Source organism: Dama dama, chromosome 31 (assembly GCF_033118175.1).
Source record: "Dama dama isolate Ldn47 chromosome 31, ASM3311817v1, whole genome shotgun sequence".
NCBI classification, from domain to species: domain Eukaryota; kingdom Metazoa; phylum Chordata; class Mammalia; order Artiodactyla; family Cervidae; genus Dama; species Dama dama.
The window spans coordinates 46,304,259-46,319,252 of record NC_083711.1 but is presented as its reverse complement, the minus strand read 5'-3'; the positions used below and the strand labels follow the sequence as shown (position 1 = coordinate 46,319,252).

The window sequence follows — 14,994 nt, the reverse complement described above, 5'->3', positions numbered from 1 at the left end:
TACCGTGAGATTTTATGTATCATTTAAAGTGTACTTCTTTTTTGAAGAATGTTTTAATTTCATTTTCTTTTACTGTAAACAAGCTACTTATTAATATCTATATAAATATATTCTTTACCTCTGATATATTATTAATAGAAGAGAACAGCCTGGATCAAAGTTTATGAGAGTTACAAAAGTTTTTAATCTGTTTTGTTACACTGTCCTCCAGAAAGACTGTTTCAATCTGAGTAATGTACCTACTCCATTATGGTCCCAACAAATTTGCTATCATACTCCTTTAGCTATTTGCCAGAATTATAGCTCTTCTTTCCCTTTATCGGGCTTCCCTGGTGGCTCAGATGGTAAAGCGTCTGCCTGCAATGCGGGAGACCCAGATTCGATCCCTGGGTCTGGAAGATCCCCTGGAGAAGGAAATGGCAACCCACTCCAGTGTTCTTGCCTGGAAAATTCCATGGACTGAGGAGACTTGTAGGTTACAGTCCACGGGGTTGCAAAGATTTGGACACGACTGAGCGACTTCACTTTCACGTCCCTTTATTACTCCCAAAGTGAAATAAATAAAACCATAATGTTTTAATAGCCTTAATTTAAAATAATATATTTTCTTAAACATACTGCACATTTTAATTTTTTTGAATGGCCATTGGGCCTTGTTTTGTTCAGAGGTTTGCATTTTTTATATGAATTATAAGAGCTCCTTATAAACATATAGATGTTTAACTTTTCTTTCTCTCATAAATTTCTTTTTTTTTTTTGTATTTTTATTTGACTGTTTACTCTGCTTTTTTATTGTTCTGTAAAGGTTTTAACACTTTATGTAGTCATTTTAAGTCAACTCAACAAAACTGAGATCTTGCCCACTAGTTAAAATGAGGAAAATTTAATTTAGTGAACAGTTCCAAAGCATTATAAAAGCAAAGATTAAAACAGGCAATAGTAAGACAATTGAAAGATTACTAATGGTGGGAAGCTCCTACAGGGATCAGTGATGTTAACAGAACCATTGATTTCAGCCTTGAGCAATTTTCCTGCCGGGGCTGGACTCAGTGAGAACATCCAAGTTGTGCTGGAGACACTGCCTGTAGCAGAGAAAAAGGGGAGAGATATTGTGATTTCTTTTCCTCCACTCTGAAGTTTCTTTTCAGTGCCTCTCGTTGTCCAAATCTAGCCCGAAGCCATTTGAAAGGGAGTCTGGCAAATAGTTTACAGTGGAAATTGCTTATAAAACAAAACATACATGTGAAAGTTGAGAAATGGATTGAGAACAAATAGGCAATGATCTGGAGAATTATACATATCAATTATCTGGTTTATGATTTCCAGATTTGGTGTTTTTATAGTAAATCTTTTCCTTTCTCAGAATTACTTCTACTATTTGTATTCAGTGTTGATTCTTATGTTTTCAGTACACATGAAATATATTTTAGTATAAATATAAATAGAAATCTAATCTTATTTCTCAATGCAGAATAGTTTTCCAAATACTATCATTTATCTATTGTTTTGAAATTATGCTTTTGTCATATTCTGAGTTTTTAGTTTCTGCACTATTATTTAGCTTCTTATATCTCCTTGTTTATTCTGACAACCTACTGTGTTGCTTTTTATTCACTCACTCTATAATACACAGATGACGCCACCCTTATGGCAGAAAGCAAAGAAGAACTAAAGAGCCTCTTGATGAAAGTGAAAGAGGAGAGTGAAAAAGTTGGCTTAAAACTTAACATTCAGAAAACTAAGATCATGACATCTGGTCCCGTCACTTCATGGCAAATAGATGGGGGAACAATGGAAACAGTGAGAGACTTTATTTTTTGGGGGTGCTCCAAAATCACTGCAGATGGTGACTGCAACCATGAAGTTAAAAGACACTTACTCCTTGGAAGAAAAGTTATGACCAACCTAGACAGCATATTAAAAAGCAGAGACATTACTTTACCAACAAAGGTCTATCTAGTCAAGGCTATGGTTTTTCCAATAGTCATGTATGGATGTGAGAGTTGGACTATAAAGAAAGTTGAGCTAAGAATAATTGATGCTTTTGAACTGTGGTGTTGAAAAGTCCCTTGGACTGTAAGGAGATCCAGCCAGTCCATCCTAAAGGAAATCAGTCCTGAATATTCATTGGAAGGACTGATGCTGAAGCTGAGACTCCCAATACTTTGGCCACCTATTATGAAGAACCGACTCATTGGAAAAGACCCTGATGCTGGGGAAGATTGAGGTCATGTGGGGAAGGGGATGACAGAGAATGAGATGGTTGGATGCCATCACTGACTCGACAGACATGAGTGTGAGCAAACTCCAAGAGTTGGTGATGGACAGGGAACCCTGGAATGCTGCAGTCCTTGGGGCTGCAAGGAGTCAGACATGACTGACCTATAACACATGGGAAATTAAAATTAAAAAATTAAAATAAAAGACTTAATAGAGCATTAAATGGATATGGGTAAAAAGTTTTTTGAAAAGCTATTTGTAAACTTGTAAATAATAAGTGTTTCAGTTAATATTTATTCACTTGCAGATAAGGTGCCTCAGACTGTAAGAAGATCTTTTGGATTATGCAACTGGAAGAATGGTTTATTCCAGTGATTCTAAGTCTGTTTCTCTGTGATTTTTCAGCTATCTTCCTTGTCTATTTGACTTCATCTCTAGGCTGGTTTCACTCTTGCTAACAAAAGCAATGTTGACTGTGCCAAGCTTCATGAAAATCAGAGAGATAAACACCACCTGTTTTGTGGACCTATATTAAAATAAAGGATCCATATTTCCTATAAACTTCTGGAAAATCACCTCTTTTTTTCTCACTGTCCTCAAGTAAGTTACATACTTTCCCTTAACAGACCTCTGGGATTCAGTGTTGCTAATGGTGAGATGAATGCTACAGATGTCCATGACAGAAATCATGGTACCCTTAGAAAAAGGAAATGAAATCAATGCATGGAAGTCTAATAACAAAATATCCACTAAAATAGAGGGTGATACAGGATTAGAGCATCTATTTAATTCAGAGCTTCTCAAAGTTTTGCTGTGTAGACTTCTTTTTGCTTCTAAAATATGTTAAATCCTAAAAAGCTTTATTTTGGGTTATATCTATCAGTATTTACAGTATGAGATTCGAAATTGAGAAAATAAAATATATTATTTTATTAAAAGAAAAATAATGAGCCTATTACACGTTAACATACTCAATTATGTTAAAAGCATATTGAAGGAAATGCTTATTGAATGGCCATATGTCAGGTACCTTGTTAAGTATGAAGTCAGTTATGTCATGTTTGATTCAGGAAGAAGATAGGCTTTCATTTTATTATCTAACAGGTACAATTTACTATTTTTTTTTTAAATGTTGCTTCTTTCTGTCCACTTCTCTCTGTTTAGGATATTCTCCAGTTTCAGTTCTCCTTAAAAATAAGTTAGTCTCCTTGATTAAAGTCTCCTTCCAGTCAGTTGCAAGATCAAACTTCTGAACTGTACAATCACATCACTCTGCGCCAGGTTATCTTCAGTGTTTGATGGCTCTAAGATAAATTCGGATTCTTCAGGGTAGTGTATAAGTTTCTCAGTAACCTGATCGTCTTTCCCCCTTCTCCCCACATTCACCAACAGCTCTCTCCAACAGTTTTGTCCACTTTCTGGCTCTGTTCTATGGTTCATCTTCCTCATCTCCCACTCCCAGTACCACACTCATTTCTATAAATATTGACTCTGGTCATATCCGTTCCTGTGTTTCTCCAAATACTACATTTCCCGCCCCCCCCACCCCGGTTTTCAGTAGCACAGGTTACTTCCTATGCTACGTAAGAACTCAATACCCCAAGCTACATGCTGTCAATTTTCTGAACTCCCAAAGCATATAGAGGAAAAGACAGTATAGATTCAAATTCTAGGTCAGACCAGGTGAATTGGATGAGTCGGCATGTTCCTCAGTATTTCAGAGTATGATATTTTTATACTCTGGACCAGCATGAAAAAGGTCTAACTAGTTGAGGGGGTGCATCAAGTCTAGCTTAGTGAACAGCTGATGATAGTTTGTCAGTAAATTATTTTTTCTTTCATATTTGCCCATGTAAGAATCAATACATAGTTTAGATAATCAGAATTTTCACTTTTTTCTGCCTCTCTTATGCTTGAAAAGCACCTCCAGCTTTTTTGTTAATGCTGTTTTTATATCAGTATGTTACATTGCAGTCAGTCCATGTTAGTATTTCTAATGGCAAACAAGGCAAGTATACTATCAGAGAACAAAGCCCTTTAATTAATAAATTACACTATCTTATGATAGATAGTCAGCCAAAATACATGAAAATGTAAAATTCATAGAGATGTCATATAAATAGCCTCACTTTCAACTTCATATTGGTAAATCAGTGATATATTCAGATACTGTATTTCAGAGAACTTGAGAGAAAACTAACACTAGAAGGAAACTGCTTAGAGAATATATGTTCTGCTTGATTTCATAGTTAAGTATAATTTCTAAAGCAAACTCAATATTGTGGTTCAAATTCAAACATAGTTTACTTCTATCACATGCTGTTGCTTAAGAAGGGTTTGGTATTAGAGAACCTGGAATATGGGAGATTTTGTAACATTATGTCTTTGTGGGATTCCAGGATGTTGCCAACAGTATTAAGTGGAGGAGACTTTCGTATATAGTTACTTCTATTTCTAGCATTTATTGGATTTATTGAAAATTGTAGCTCATTATACTCTGAAACAAATAGTTGCTAGTATATGTAAATATATCCTGACATAATCTGTGACCTCAAGAATAATTATTTAGTTTATCTGAGATGGAACCTAGTCACTTATATTTTGAAATACGTTGCAGCAGAATCTCCTTTCTTAACTTGTTTGCATGACTTACACAATATCATGTTTAAGTAATTTAATATTTTCCATGCAAAATGGTCATTTACCACTTTTTCAATATTGCTTGATTTTGAAAATAAAGTTTTATCAAATTAAAATCAGTTGTCCATATGGAATGATATTTTATTTTATTTATTTATTTATTTATTTATTTATTTTTTTTAATTATTATTATTTTTTTTTTCCCAGTGGGTTTTGTCATACATTGATATGAATCAGCCATGGATTTACATGTATTCCCAATCCCGATCCCCCCTCCCACCTCCCTCTCCACCCGATTCCTCTGGGTCTTCCCAGTGCACCAGGCCGGAGCACTTGTCTCGTGCATCCCACCTGATATTTTAGAATCTTATGATGTTTTCTTCATAATTTTTTTCATAACATTTATTACTTCCTTATTTCTTAGACTATAAATGAAAGGATTTAACAAAGGGATAACTAGTGTATAAAAAATAGCAAGAGGTATATCTTTATCTGTGTCATTAACTGAATTTGGTCTGATATACATGAAGAGAAGGGAACCGTAGAACATTGAGACGGAGAGAAAGTGGGATGCACAGGTGGATAGGGCTTTGCCTTTTCCTTCTTTGGTTTTCATCTTAAAAATCGTGAAAAGGATGAGGAGATAAGAGATTATTACTATGATAATAGAGAATACTTGAACTGACCCTGAAAAGATAAATATCATTAATTCATTGATATAAGGGTCAGCACAGGAGAGTCTATATAATGGAAGAACATCACAAAAGAAGTGGTTGATTTGATGAGACCTGCAGAAAGTTAGCCTAAACAAAAATCCAATGTGAATCATGGAATGTAGGTTTCCAGCTGTGTAGGCCCCCGTGGTCATCTGAACGCAGAGTTTCTTTGACATCATGGTATGGTACTGCAGTGGTTTGCATATGGCCACATAGCGGTCATAGGCCATTGCTGCCAGGAGAAAGCAATCTGCAGTTTCAGCAAGGCAGAGAAAGTAAAATTGTGCCATACATTCATAGAGGGAAATCATTCTGTCTTTGGAAAAGAAGTTCTGTAGCATCTTGGGGGTAATGGCACTGGAGCAACAGGAATCCATCAGTGCGAGGTTTCCCAGAAAGATGTACATTGGTGTGTGAAGGCGATGCTCTCTAACTATCAATGCCACCAGGCCAAGATTCCCCACCATGGTGATCAGATAGATGGTAAGGAAGATCAGGAACAGAAGGGGTTTCAGCTCTGGGTGATCTGTAAATCCTGTCAGGGTAAATTCAGTTGCCAAGGAGAGGTTATCCTGAGTCATCTCTACTGTTGTCTGTTGAGATAGGAATTATGGAGAGATAAGATTCCAATGTAGAATGTGTATAACTTTCCTTTTAATATGTTTTTTAATAAGGAGAAAGCTTCTCCTGCTGTCTTGTGATACAAGGACACAAACTTCTAGGGAATATTCATCTCCAAAATGTGTCAGTGCCTATGACCTCAACTCTGAAACTCAACATTCACATGGCTATTTGGTAATCACAGGGGGGATGCTAACAGTGGAAAAGGTTTGTCTTTATGAATTTATGGAAGTATGGTGTACAAATCTAGGTACTCATATTTGCTGCATTTTGCCCATAAAATTTGTTTCAATTTTATATTAAAGTTTTTAAAAATGAATTTAAAATTACTTTTTCTATATATAGAAACTTTTGAAAATTAAATTTCATATACTTTCCCAGTGGAATAAATATTTTAAAATAGCTTAGAATAGAGGTGTTAATTTATGTCTTAAGAATTGTTTGAAGATTACTAAGGATTATTGAGAGTTCTGTTCAGTTTTAAAGAAAGTAAACTCAGAAAACTAAGGAGTAAAACAAGAATTGATTATCACCTCTTTATCCCTTTTCTCAGCTTCATACCCATTTTCATAAGCACTGACTGTCCATGTCGTTATTCCTATTTCTAAGATATCTGCATCCTTTTCTCCTTCATCTAAAGCATGGTTTGTATATACTACTACTTAATAAAGTTAACCAGATCCCCCGATCACACTAATTTTCACCTTCTGGACTCTCCATCACGTCTTGTATACCCAACACAATCTTTGATAACATATCTAATTGATATTGCGTTTTTCATAAGTGTGTACAATTAACTTATTGTATAGTAGACATTTTGAGGTTAGCTGTAACTTATGCTTCTTATAGCAGCTGTACAGTACAAAAGCAGAAAGAACAGTATTGATTCTAGTCCTACTTCCCTCCCAGTGACCTGGGATGGATGAACTTGTTTCCAGGGTCCTACCACTGATCCTTAATAACGTCTTTGGTGGTCCTTACAGTGATCCTTAGTAAACTCTTCTGCAGGTTGAGAAGATTCTACAAGGAGAATTATCCAAAACTCATCATTTAAAAATTAAGATTAATATCTAAAATATGTGAAAACTCATACAGCTCAATAATAAAAGTATAGACATTCAGATTAAAAGATGGGCAGAGGAACTACCAAGATAATTTTACAAAAGTCATCCAAATGGTCAACAGACACATGAAAAGATGGTCGACATCACTAATCATTAGAGAAATGCAAATCAAAAACCATGATATATTACCTCACACATTTCAGAATGCGTATCATCAAGAAGATGAGAGATAACCATTGTTGCCTAGATTGTGGAGAACAGAGAATGTGGCAAGAACTTTGTTGGTGGAAATGTAAATTGGTTCAGCCTCTGTGGATGCCAGCATGGAGTTTCCTCAGATAATTTAAAATAGAATTACCATGTAATCTCACAATTGCGCTTCTGTATATATACTCTAAGAAAATGAAAACAAATTATGAAAGGGATATGTGCAGTCTTATATTTCTAGTTACAGTAGCTAAAATACAGAAACATCTGTGTATCTGTCTAAGGATGAATGGATAGAAGTGAAAGGACATTCAGACATGAGAAAGAAGGATATCTTTCCATTTACAGCATCGTGGATTGACTTTGGGGACATTATGCCAAGTTATATAAGTCAGAGAAAGACAAAAACTAAGATATAGCTTAAATGTGCATCTAAAAAAACAAAACATGAAAACAGAGTAAAATAGTGGTTACTGGGGGCTCTGGGAGATGAAGAAACAGGAAAGGTATTCTTTATTGGTACAAACTTGAAATTAACAGATAAGTAAGATCTTATCTGAAATTGACAGATAAGATCTAGTACCCACTATAGTGAATATAAACAATATTTTACTATAATCATCTAAACCACTGAGAGACTAGATGTCAATGATTTCTGCCACAAAAATGAAAATTATGTGATGTTATAGAGAGCTAACATTCTGCAGTTGCAATCAATTACTAGTTTTTCAAATCAACATGTTATAAGCATTAAACTTACACAATGTATGTCAAATATATTTCAGTTATATATATATAATAAGAACTTTCAGGTATCTTTTATCTGAGTTGACTCATCTACTATTTTGTTTTGCTTCTAAAAATTTATATAAGATTTTCTAAAGTATATCACAGTAGATTCAAAGTTAATAAAATAAACTTTATGCTTTAGTTTTCTAACATTTAGAAAAAGAGAAATTTCTTTAAACCTTAATATACTTTTTGAGAACAAATTTTTATTTCCTTTAGATGGTTATCTTCTACCATTATTTAGTGATCCACTAGAAATATTGACTGGTATCTAATCATATGAATTCTATATTTTTTTCAAAATGGGTTTATTTTTTCCATAGTCAAGTATTAAAGAACTTAACTGAAAAATGTTTGTTGTAAAATATTAAATATTAGCTGTTGGATTATTGGGCTAAGCTAGGAAAGCATTCAGTGCAAGTTCCTAAATTATTTGATTACTTTCTGTCTTTACCTGTGTATTTTTAAAAATTCTAACTGAAAAGAAAGGTCAGGGTACTCTACAGTTTGAATATCATTCTAATTTTTCCATAGCCTTCAGTTTGGGGAAGAGGTAAAAAGATAACTGAGTAATTGACATCTAATAACAACAAAATACCCTCTCTAGTGTTCTTGCCTGGAGAATCCCAGGGACGGCGGAGCCTGGTGGGCTGCGGTCTATGGGGTCACACAGAGTCGGACACGACTGAAGTGACTTAGCAGCAGCAACAACAAAATACTTTAGATAAATAAATATTAAGGGATGCTAATATGAAAACTAAATTGGAGTACTTCTCTTACCTAGATTTCACAGCAGAAAGTTTTGCAGCATCTTATGTTTGCCTTGTGATCTTGGATCTCATAGAATTTCAGAATATAAGCCTTAGTCTCTTAAAACATTTGGGATTAAAAGAATGAAAATATGGGCAAATACTAATAGGTCAGAGTCAATAATTATGTTTCTTACATTACAAAGTAAAATTTTCCATCAAATCCTAAGGGATTTCCCTGCAGGGACACCAGTATATTTCCATATGGAGATTCAGTCACCAACACATATCAGGATCACCTGTGAAATAATGAAGTTAAAACAATTTACTTTCATTAAGGTCACTAAGGTTATTTGATCATTACCCATTGACTAATATGTAACTGACCTCATTTTAAAATTCTGTTTCTCATTCTACTTAAATGCAGTGTGAGCAGGAAAGAGTCTCATGTTGGCTTGACCTTTTTTACTGGAGGAATTAATATGGTTTATGAAAGATGCTTAGAATTTTGAGAGGAGGCTGGAAGATGTGGTCGTTTTATCACAGGGTCGTCTGTGAGTTGATGTGTCCTGATGTTTTGCAACATATCATTGGAAACTCTGATATTGTTATTTAGTCCCACATATGAATTACCTAGGGCTTGCCTGGTGGCTCAGCAATAAGAATCCACCTGCAATGGAAGAAAGAGATGCGAGTTCGATCCCTAGGTCAGAAAGATCCCCTGGAAAAGGAAATGGCAACTCACTCCAGTATTCTTGCCTAGGTAACTGCATGGACAGAGGGGTTACAGTCCATGCGGTCGCCACAGAGTCGGACACAACTTATCAACTAAAGCAGTGACTAAACGACAACAACAGCAGCAGCCTGAATCACCTAGATGGTTCTCCTTCCTTTTCAGTTTTCCCCAGCTGCCTTTATCCTTCTTACCCTGTTTTTTCCCACTACATTCCACTAATCACTCTTCAGTATACTACATATTTATTTGTTGGTACATTTATAGTCAATCAATATTTCCCCCACCATTAGCATGTGGAGCTAAATGGAAAGGTTTTTTTCTCTGTTATGTTCATCTCCATGTTTATAATGCCTTGATAGCATGTGGCAGATTGTAATGGTCAACAAATACCTGTTAGATGAAAGAAATTATATTTTCCTGCTCAAGAACTTGAAATGATATTTCATTAGTTTCAAACAATCCTTTTTTAAAAAGAACTTAGTATTCTAGATGGTCCACAGTCTTTCAGTATCTTAATTATAATCCTGATTTATTCTTCTGACCTCAGGACATGACACTTGGCTGTATTTATTCCTTCACTGGTCTTGTGTGCGCCTGCTAGATTAATTTACACTTACACTTTATTTCAGCTAAAACTCCTTGTTCAGCCTCTCTTTTCAGCCCAATATACTCATTCTTGATCTTAAGTCAGATCTCTATGAGGACATTCCTTTCAATTATATTGATGTTTGTTTTCCTGTTCTGTTTAGTAACTACCTGCTATCACAGTGCATTTGCCACTTGCTTACATGTGACTTCTTATGTGTTGATTTTAAAAGTATTGGCTAAATATCCATAAAGTACCAATCATGTCTTATGTATTTTGTGCTTCTGACAACACACTGAGTTAGATTCTCAAGATACGCTTCACTGATATTGAAAATTTCAGTTTTGTTGAACTTCAGTCAAGTGCTTCTAATATACAGGATGCCGGAAGAGATGGTAGGTAGAATGAGTGCAGGATGAGAAATATTTAGGTTTTAGAAATGACTCCACAAGAAGCTCATAATCTAGTGAGAGAAAGACACTTGCATTGCTAACGAGAAGGCAGTTCAGGCTGTGATATTAAAAAGTGTAAGTAGGTCACATATAAACATGGTGAATGAAGTGGATGGAGACCCAGAGGAAAAAAGAAAGATTCCTCATTGGAAGTGCCATTTCAGATTAACTTTGCAGGATAAGTAGAGTTATAATAAGTGATGCACTTGAGGAAAATAAGAAGACTAATGGGAGCATATGTAAAAATTCTGGAATCTTGAAAGAGCAAGACCTAATTAAAAATATATGAATAGTATATATATTATAATAATGTAAATAATTTATATAAAATATATAAAAATAGTAAACTAGGGTGGCTGTGGCTTACCCATACATGATGTTGGAGATTCAGTTCAGTTCAGTCACTCAGTCGTCTCTGACTCTTTGCGACCCCATGGACTGCAGCACGCCAGGCTTCTCTGTCCATCACCAACTCCCGGAGCCTACTCAAACTTATGTCCATCGCGTAGGTGGTGCCGTCCAACCATCTCATCCTCTGTCGTCCCCTTCTCCTGCCTCAATCTTTCCCAGCAACAGGGTCTTTTCCAATGAGTTGGTTTTTCACATCAGGTGGCCAAAGTATTGGAGTTTCAGCCTCAGCATCAGTCCTTCCAATGAGTATTCAAGACTGATTTCCTCGAGGATGGACTAGTTGGACCTTATTACAGTCCAAGGGATATAGGAGATACAGATAGTATAAATGGAATGGGAAAATAGATTAGAAATTGTTCTGATTGGTTCCTTCCCATTCTTTTCTGTCCCTGCCAATTCACCAAACCCTGTCTCTCAATAAGGTCACAACCAACTCTAAATGTTGACTCCAAAGAATATGTAATTATCTTTCTAACCCAGCTGTGATGTTTGGTATTTTTTAAAATCTTCACCTCTGGTTCTCTAATAGTACTCACTGTTCCTATCTTCCTGACTATTCCATTTAAGTCTTTTATCAGGGTTGTTTTTCTCTGTTTGTGTTTAATGATGCTTGTGTTTCCCTTAGTTTTTTACTTGACCTTCCTCTTTAATGCTAGATATTCCTCTAGATTGTCGCATCTAATTATGTGACTCAACTTTGTTCCATCTTATGGTGGCTTCACCATCAGAGCGTTCCAAGCCATTTTTGGTATATATTCATATTACTAAAATCTTGGGGAGTGTATTCTGAATATGTACATTTTATCTATGACTTGGTAGAATTATCACTATGCTAAAATATTATGTGTAGTATAAAATATGAAAATAGAATAAGAATTAAAGAAGTGGTATTAAAAGTTTTATTTAAAAACAATGTTACTCCCACTAACACTATTTTCAATTTAAAAATTAATAATTTTATATTCAGAAAAAGGTATAATGATGTATGGTATATAATATAATTAAAATCTTAGGGCTATGATATAACAATTCACGTACTTGTTGGAATCTATTTCCAAACATTTAAAAATGTCTGAGATAGAGGAAAAGATCCTATACAAAGATATCTGCCCAAATGGAGAAGAAGGCAAATTTTGGTGGGTCACAACACAGGGATGGGCTCTTCAGCAGACTCAAGCTGGGGGTGAAGAGCCCTGATATTTGAGTCCAGTGACTCATCAGACCAGTGGTGTTAGAGACATCTGAGGTGGGAAGAGGATATAGAGGGAGTGGAAAGTTAATGGAAAACTCTAGGAGGAGAGTTGCTTATGGTGTTGGGGCAAGGCCTTATTTTCTGCAGCAGAGAATAATCAACTATTTAAAACATAACTCCCTGGTGTGCTGTGAGCACTACTAGAGGAAGAGTTCCTGACTTTGGAACATCAGGCGACCAAGAAGCCAGAGCTGACCCATGAACTGGAATTTATCAGACTATTGAGTATAAGGTTGAGTGAGCCCAGGAACAATTCATTAGAATTCAAAGATGGACCATTTAAGGATTTGTTATGAGCAGGGCCAGAAATACCATAAACCACAAAGTAGGTGACCCAGACTGCCTTGTTATCTACTACCATTGCAATGACCTCTTTCCCTCAGCTCACATATCTTGCCTCAAATGGCCAAGTTAGTTTTTGGACAGTAAGCTTGGTCTGTTGATACAAGCCAGTTGCCACAGAGCTATAGCCCCAGCAAGAGTGATCTAGAAAGGCATTGATAAGGGGAACTCCTCCTTTAGAGTGTTGGAATGCTTATCCATTTCTACTGTATAGAAAGAGAGGTGGTCCAAGTTAAAACTATATAGATTCAGGGTAGAGGTGAATGATTTGGACATTGGTCAGTGCCCTGGGGGGAGAGAGATGAGAAGGTCAGAGTCCAGGAAGAAGAGGCATATGAATGGATCTCTTGGAATGGATACGAAGTATGGAGCACCTCATATTGTAATGTAAATGTCCTCCACAGAACATCTACTATGGAAGAGCTACTAAAGAACCAAATTAGAGTGATTCAGCCAGTTGAGGTCATAAAGCTTTGTTCATCCATCACCCCAGGGCTGGATTATGGACACATGAAAAATGGCTGGGATGGAGGCATGCATGTTGCCTAATAGCAGAGGTTCCAGTTTTTCTAGGCTGATTTAGCAACTGTTTCTTCCAGAAGTTCAACTTGCCCAGAAAGAGACCACTCTGGCCCCCAGTGTGGCAACATTACTCAAGGAGATCAGTCAGCCACTTGGTGGTAAGAGTGCTACTCTGAACCTCTTTTACTCTAAAGTAGGAAGAAATTTGTTTTGGGGAAGGAATTCATTTTGAGTAGAATCAGCATAATCTAGATATGGAGATGATTCATATGCATCTATTGGTATTCTCTTGCTCAGATTTGACAGTAAATAGACAAATAACCTTGTACTCAAATGGTTCAGACAGTCCAGGCTCAGGACCCACCCCCTTAAGGGATCTGCTTCTTGACCATCCCATTAGGATAGTCATCTGGAGCAGCAGAAGTGTAATGAATCAAGCAGAGGAATAAGGTGAATATTAGCATGTGTTTGAGACTAGCTGTAACAGTGGGAACTGCAGGTGTCGATTAACCTTCATCTTGTCAAATTCTCCAGGAAGAGAGAACGAGCTACCTCCTGGTGGGGCCTTCCCCAGGGTTTAGTATAAGTAACAAGTAACTCTGGACAGTGTAAGACGTGGCCTGTACTGGATCTGTGGTTCCATCCCAGATCCCACCTGATTTCTCAAGCTGTAGGAGTGCTAGGAGGTGACAGCGGTCGTCTAAATCTCACTCCAAAAATGTTCTTAAGGTGGAGATAACCAACTTTGGAAGTTTATATAAACTTTTATTTATGTATTGGTTAATTTAAAAATGTTTATTTTGTATTGGAATATAGTTGATTTAAGATGTTTTCGTTTCAGGTGTATAGCAAAGTGGTTCAGTTATACAAATATATATGTATATATATATACTCTTTTTCAAATTTGTTTCCCATTTAGGCTATTATAGAATATTGAGCAGAGTTCCCTGTGCAGGATAGTAGATCCGTGTTGGTTAACTATTATAAATATAGTAGTTTGTATAAGTCAATCCCAAACTCCCGGTTTATCCCACTCCCTCACCCTTTGGTAACCGAAAGTTTGCTTTCTAAGTCTGTGGGTCTATTTCTGTTTTGTAAATATGTTCATTGTGGATTCCATGTCTAATCTATATCATATGATGTTTGTCTTTCTCTCTCAGACTTACTTCACTTAGTGTGATAATCTCCAGGTCCATACACATGGCTGCAAATGGCATCACTTCACTCTTGTTTAAATTAATTTTTATTGGGGTATAGTTGCTTCACAGTGTTGTGTTAGTTTCTGCTGAATAGCAAAGTGAATCCGCTACATTTTAGCATGTATCTCCTCCTTTTTGAATTTCCTTCCTGCTTAGGTCAGCACGGAGCATTGAGTAGAGTTCCCTGTGCTGCCTTGCAGTAGGCTCTCATTGGTCATCTGTTTTATACATGGTGCCAGTAGAGTGTATATGTCAGTCCCAGCCCCCCAATTCATCCCTCCCCCTTCCCCCTTTGCATCTATTTATTTGTTCTCTACATCTCTGTCTCTCCATTCTGAAGCTATTTGGTTTAGAAACCAATTGTATTTTAGTTATTTTATATATTAAATAGTGGACATGTTCACTTTTCCATTCAATAATCCTTGATTTTGAAAAAAAAATTTACTCAAAATCAATTAACTGTGGGGCATGATATTTGTTTCAGAATG

At 36.1% G+C, this 14,994-nt stretch overlaps 1 protein-coding gene across 1 annotated transcript; it reads right to left on the bottom strand.

Annotated features, from left to right (window-relative positions):
* Nucleotides 1-5,227: 5,227 nt before the first annotated feature.
* On the bottom strand, nt 5,228-6,157 carry LOC133050110 (olfactory receptor 5K3-like). Its single transcript, XM_061134234.1, has one exon. The coding sequence runs from the start codon at nt 6,155-6,157 to the stop codon at nt 5,228-5,230; it is 930 nt and encodes a 309-aa protein (XP_060990217.1).
* Between the last annotated feature and the right edge of the window lie 8,837 nt (nt 6,158-14,994).

What these genes read in the sequence shown, in the direction of transcription:
- LOC133050110 (XM_061134234.1), bottom strand. Translation starts at nt 6,157, where the DNA reads ATGACTCAGGATAACCTCTCCTTGGCAACTGAATTTACCCTGACAGGA.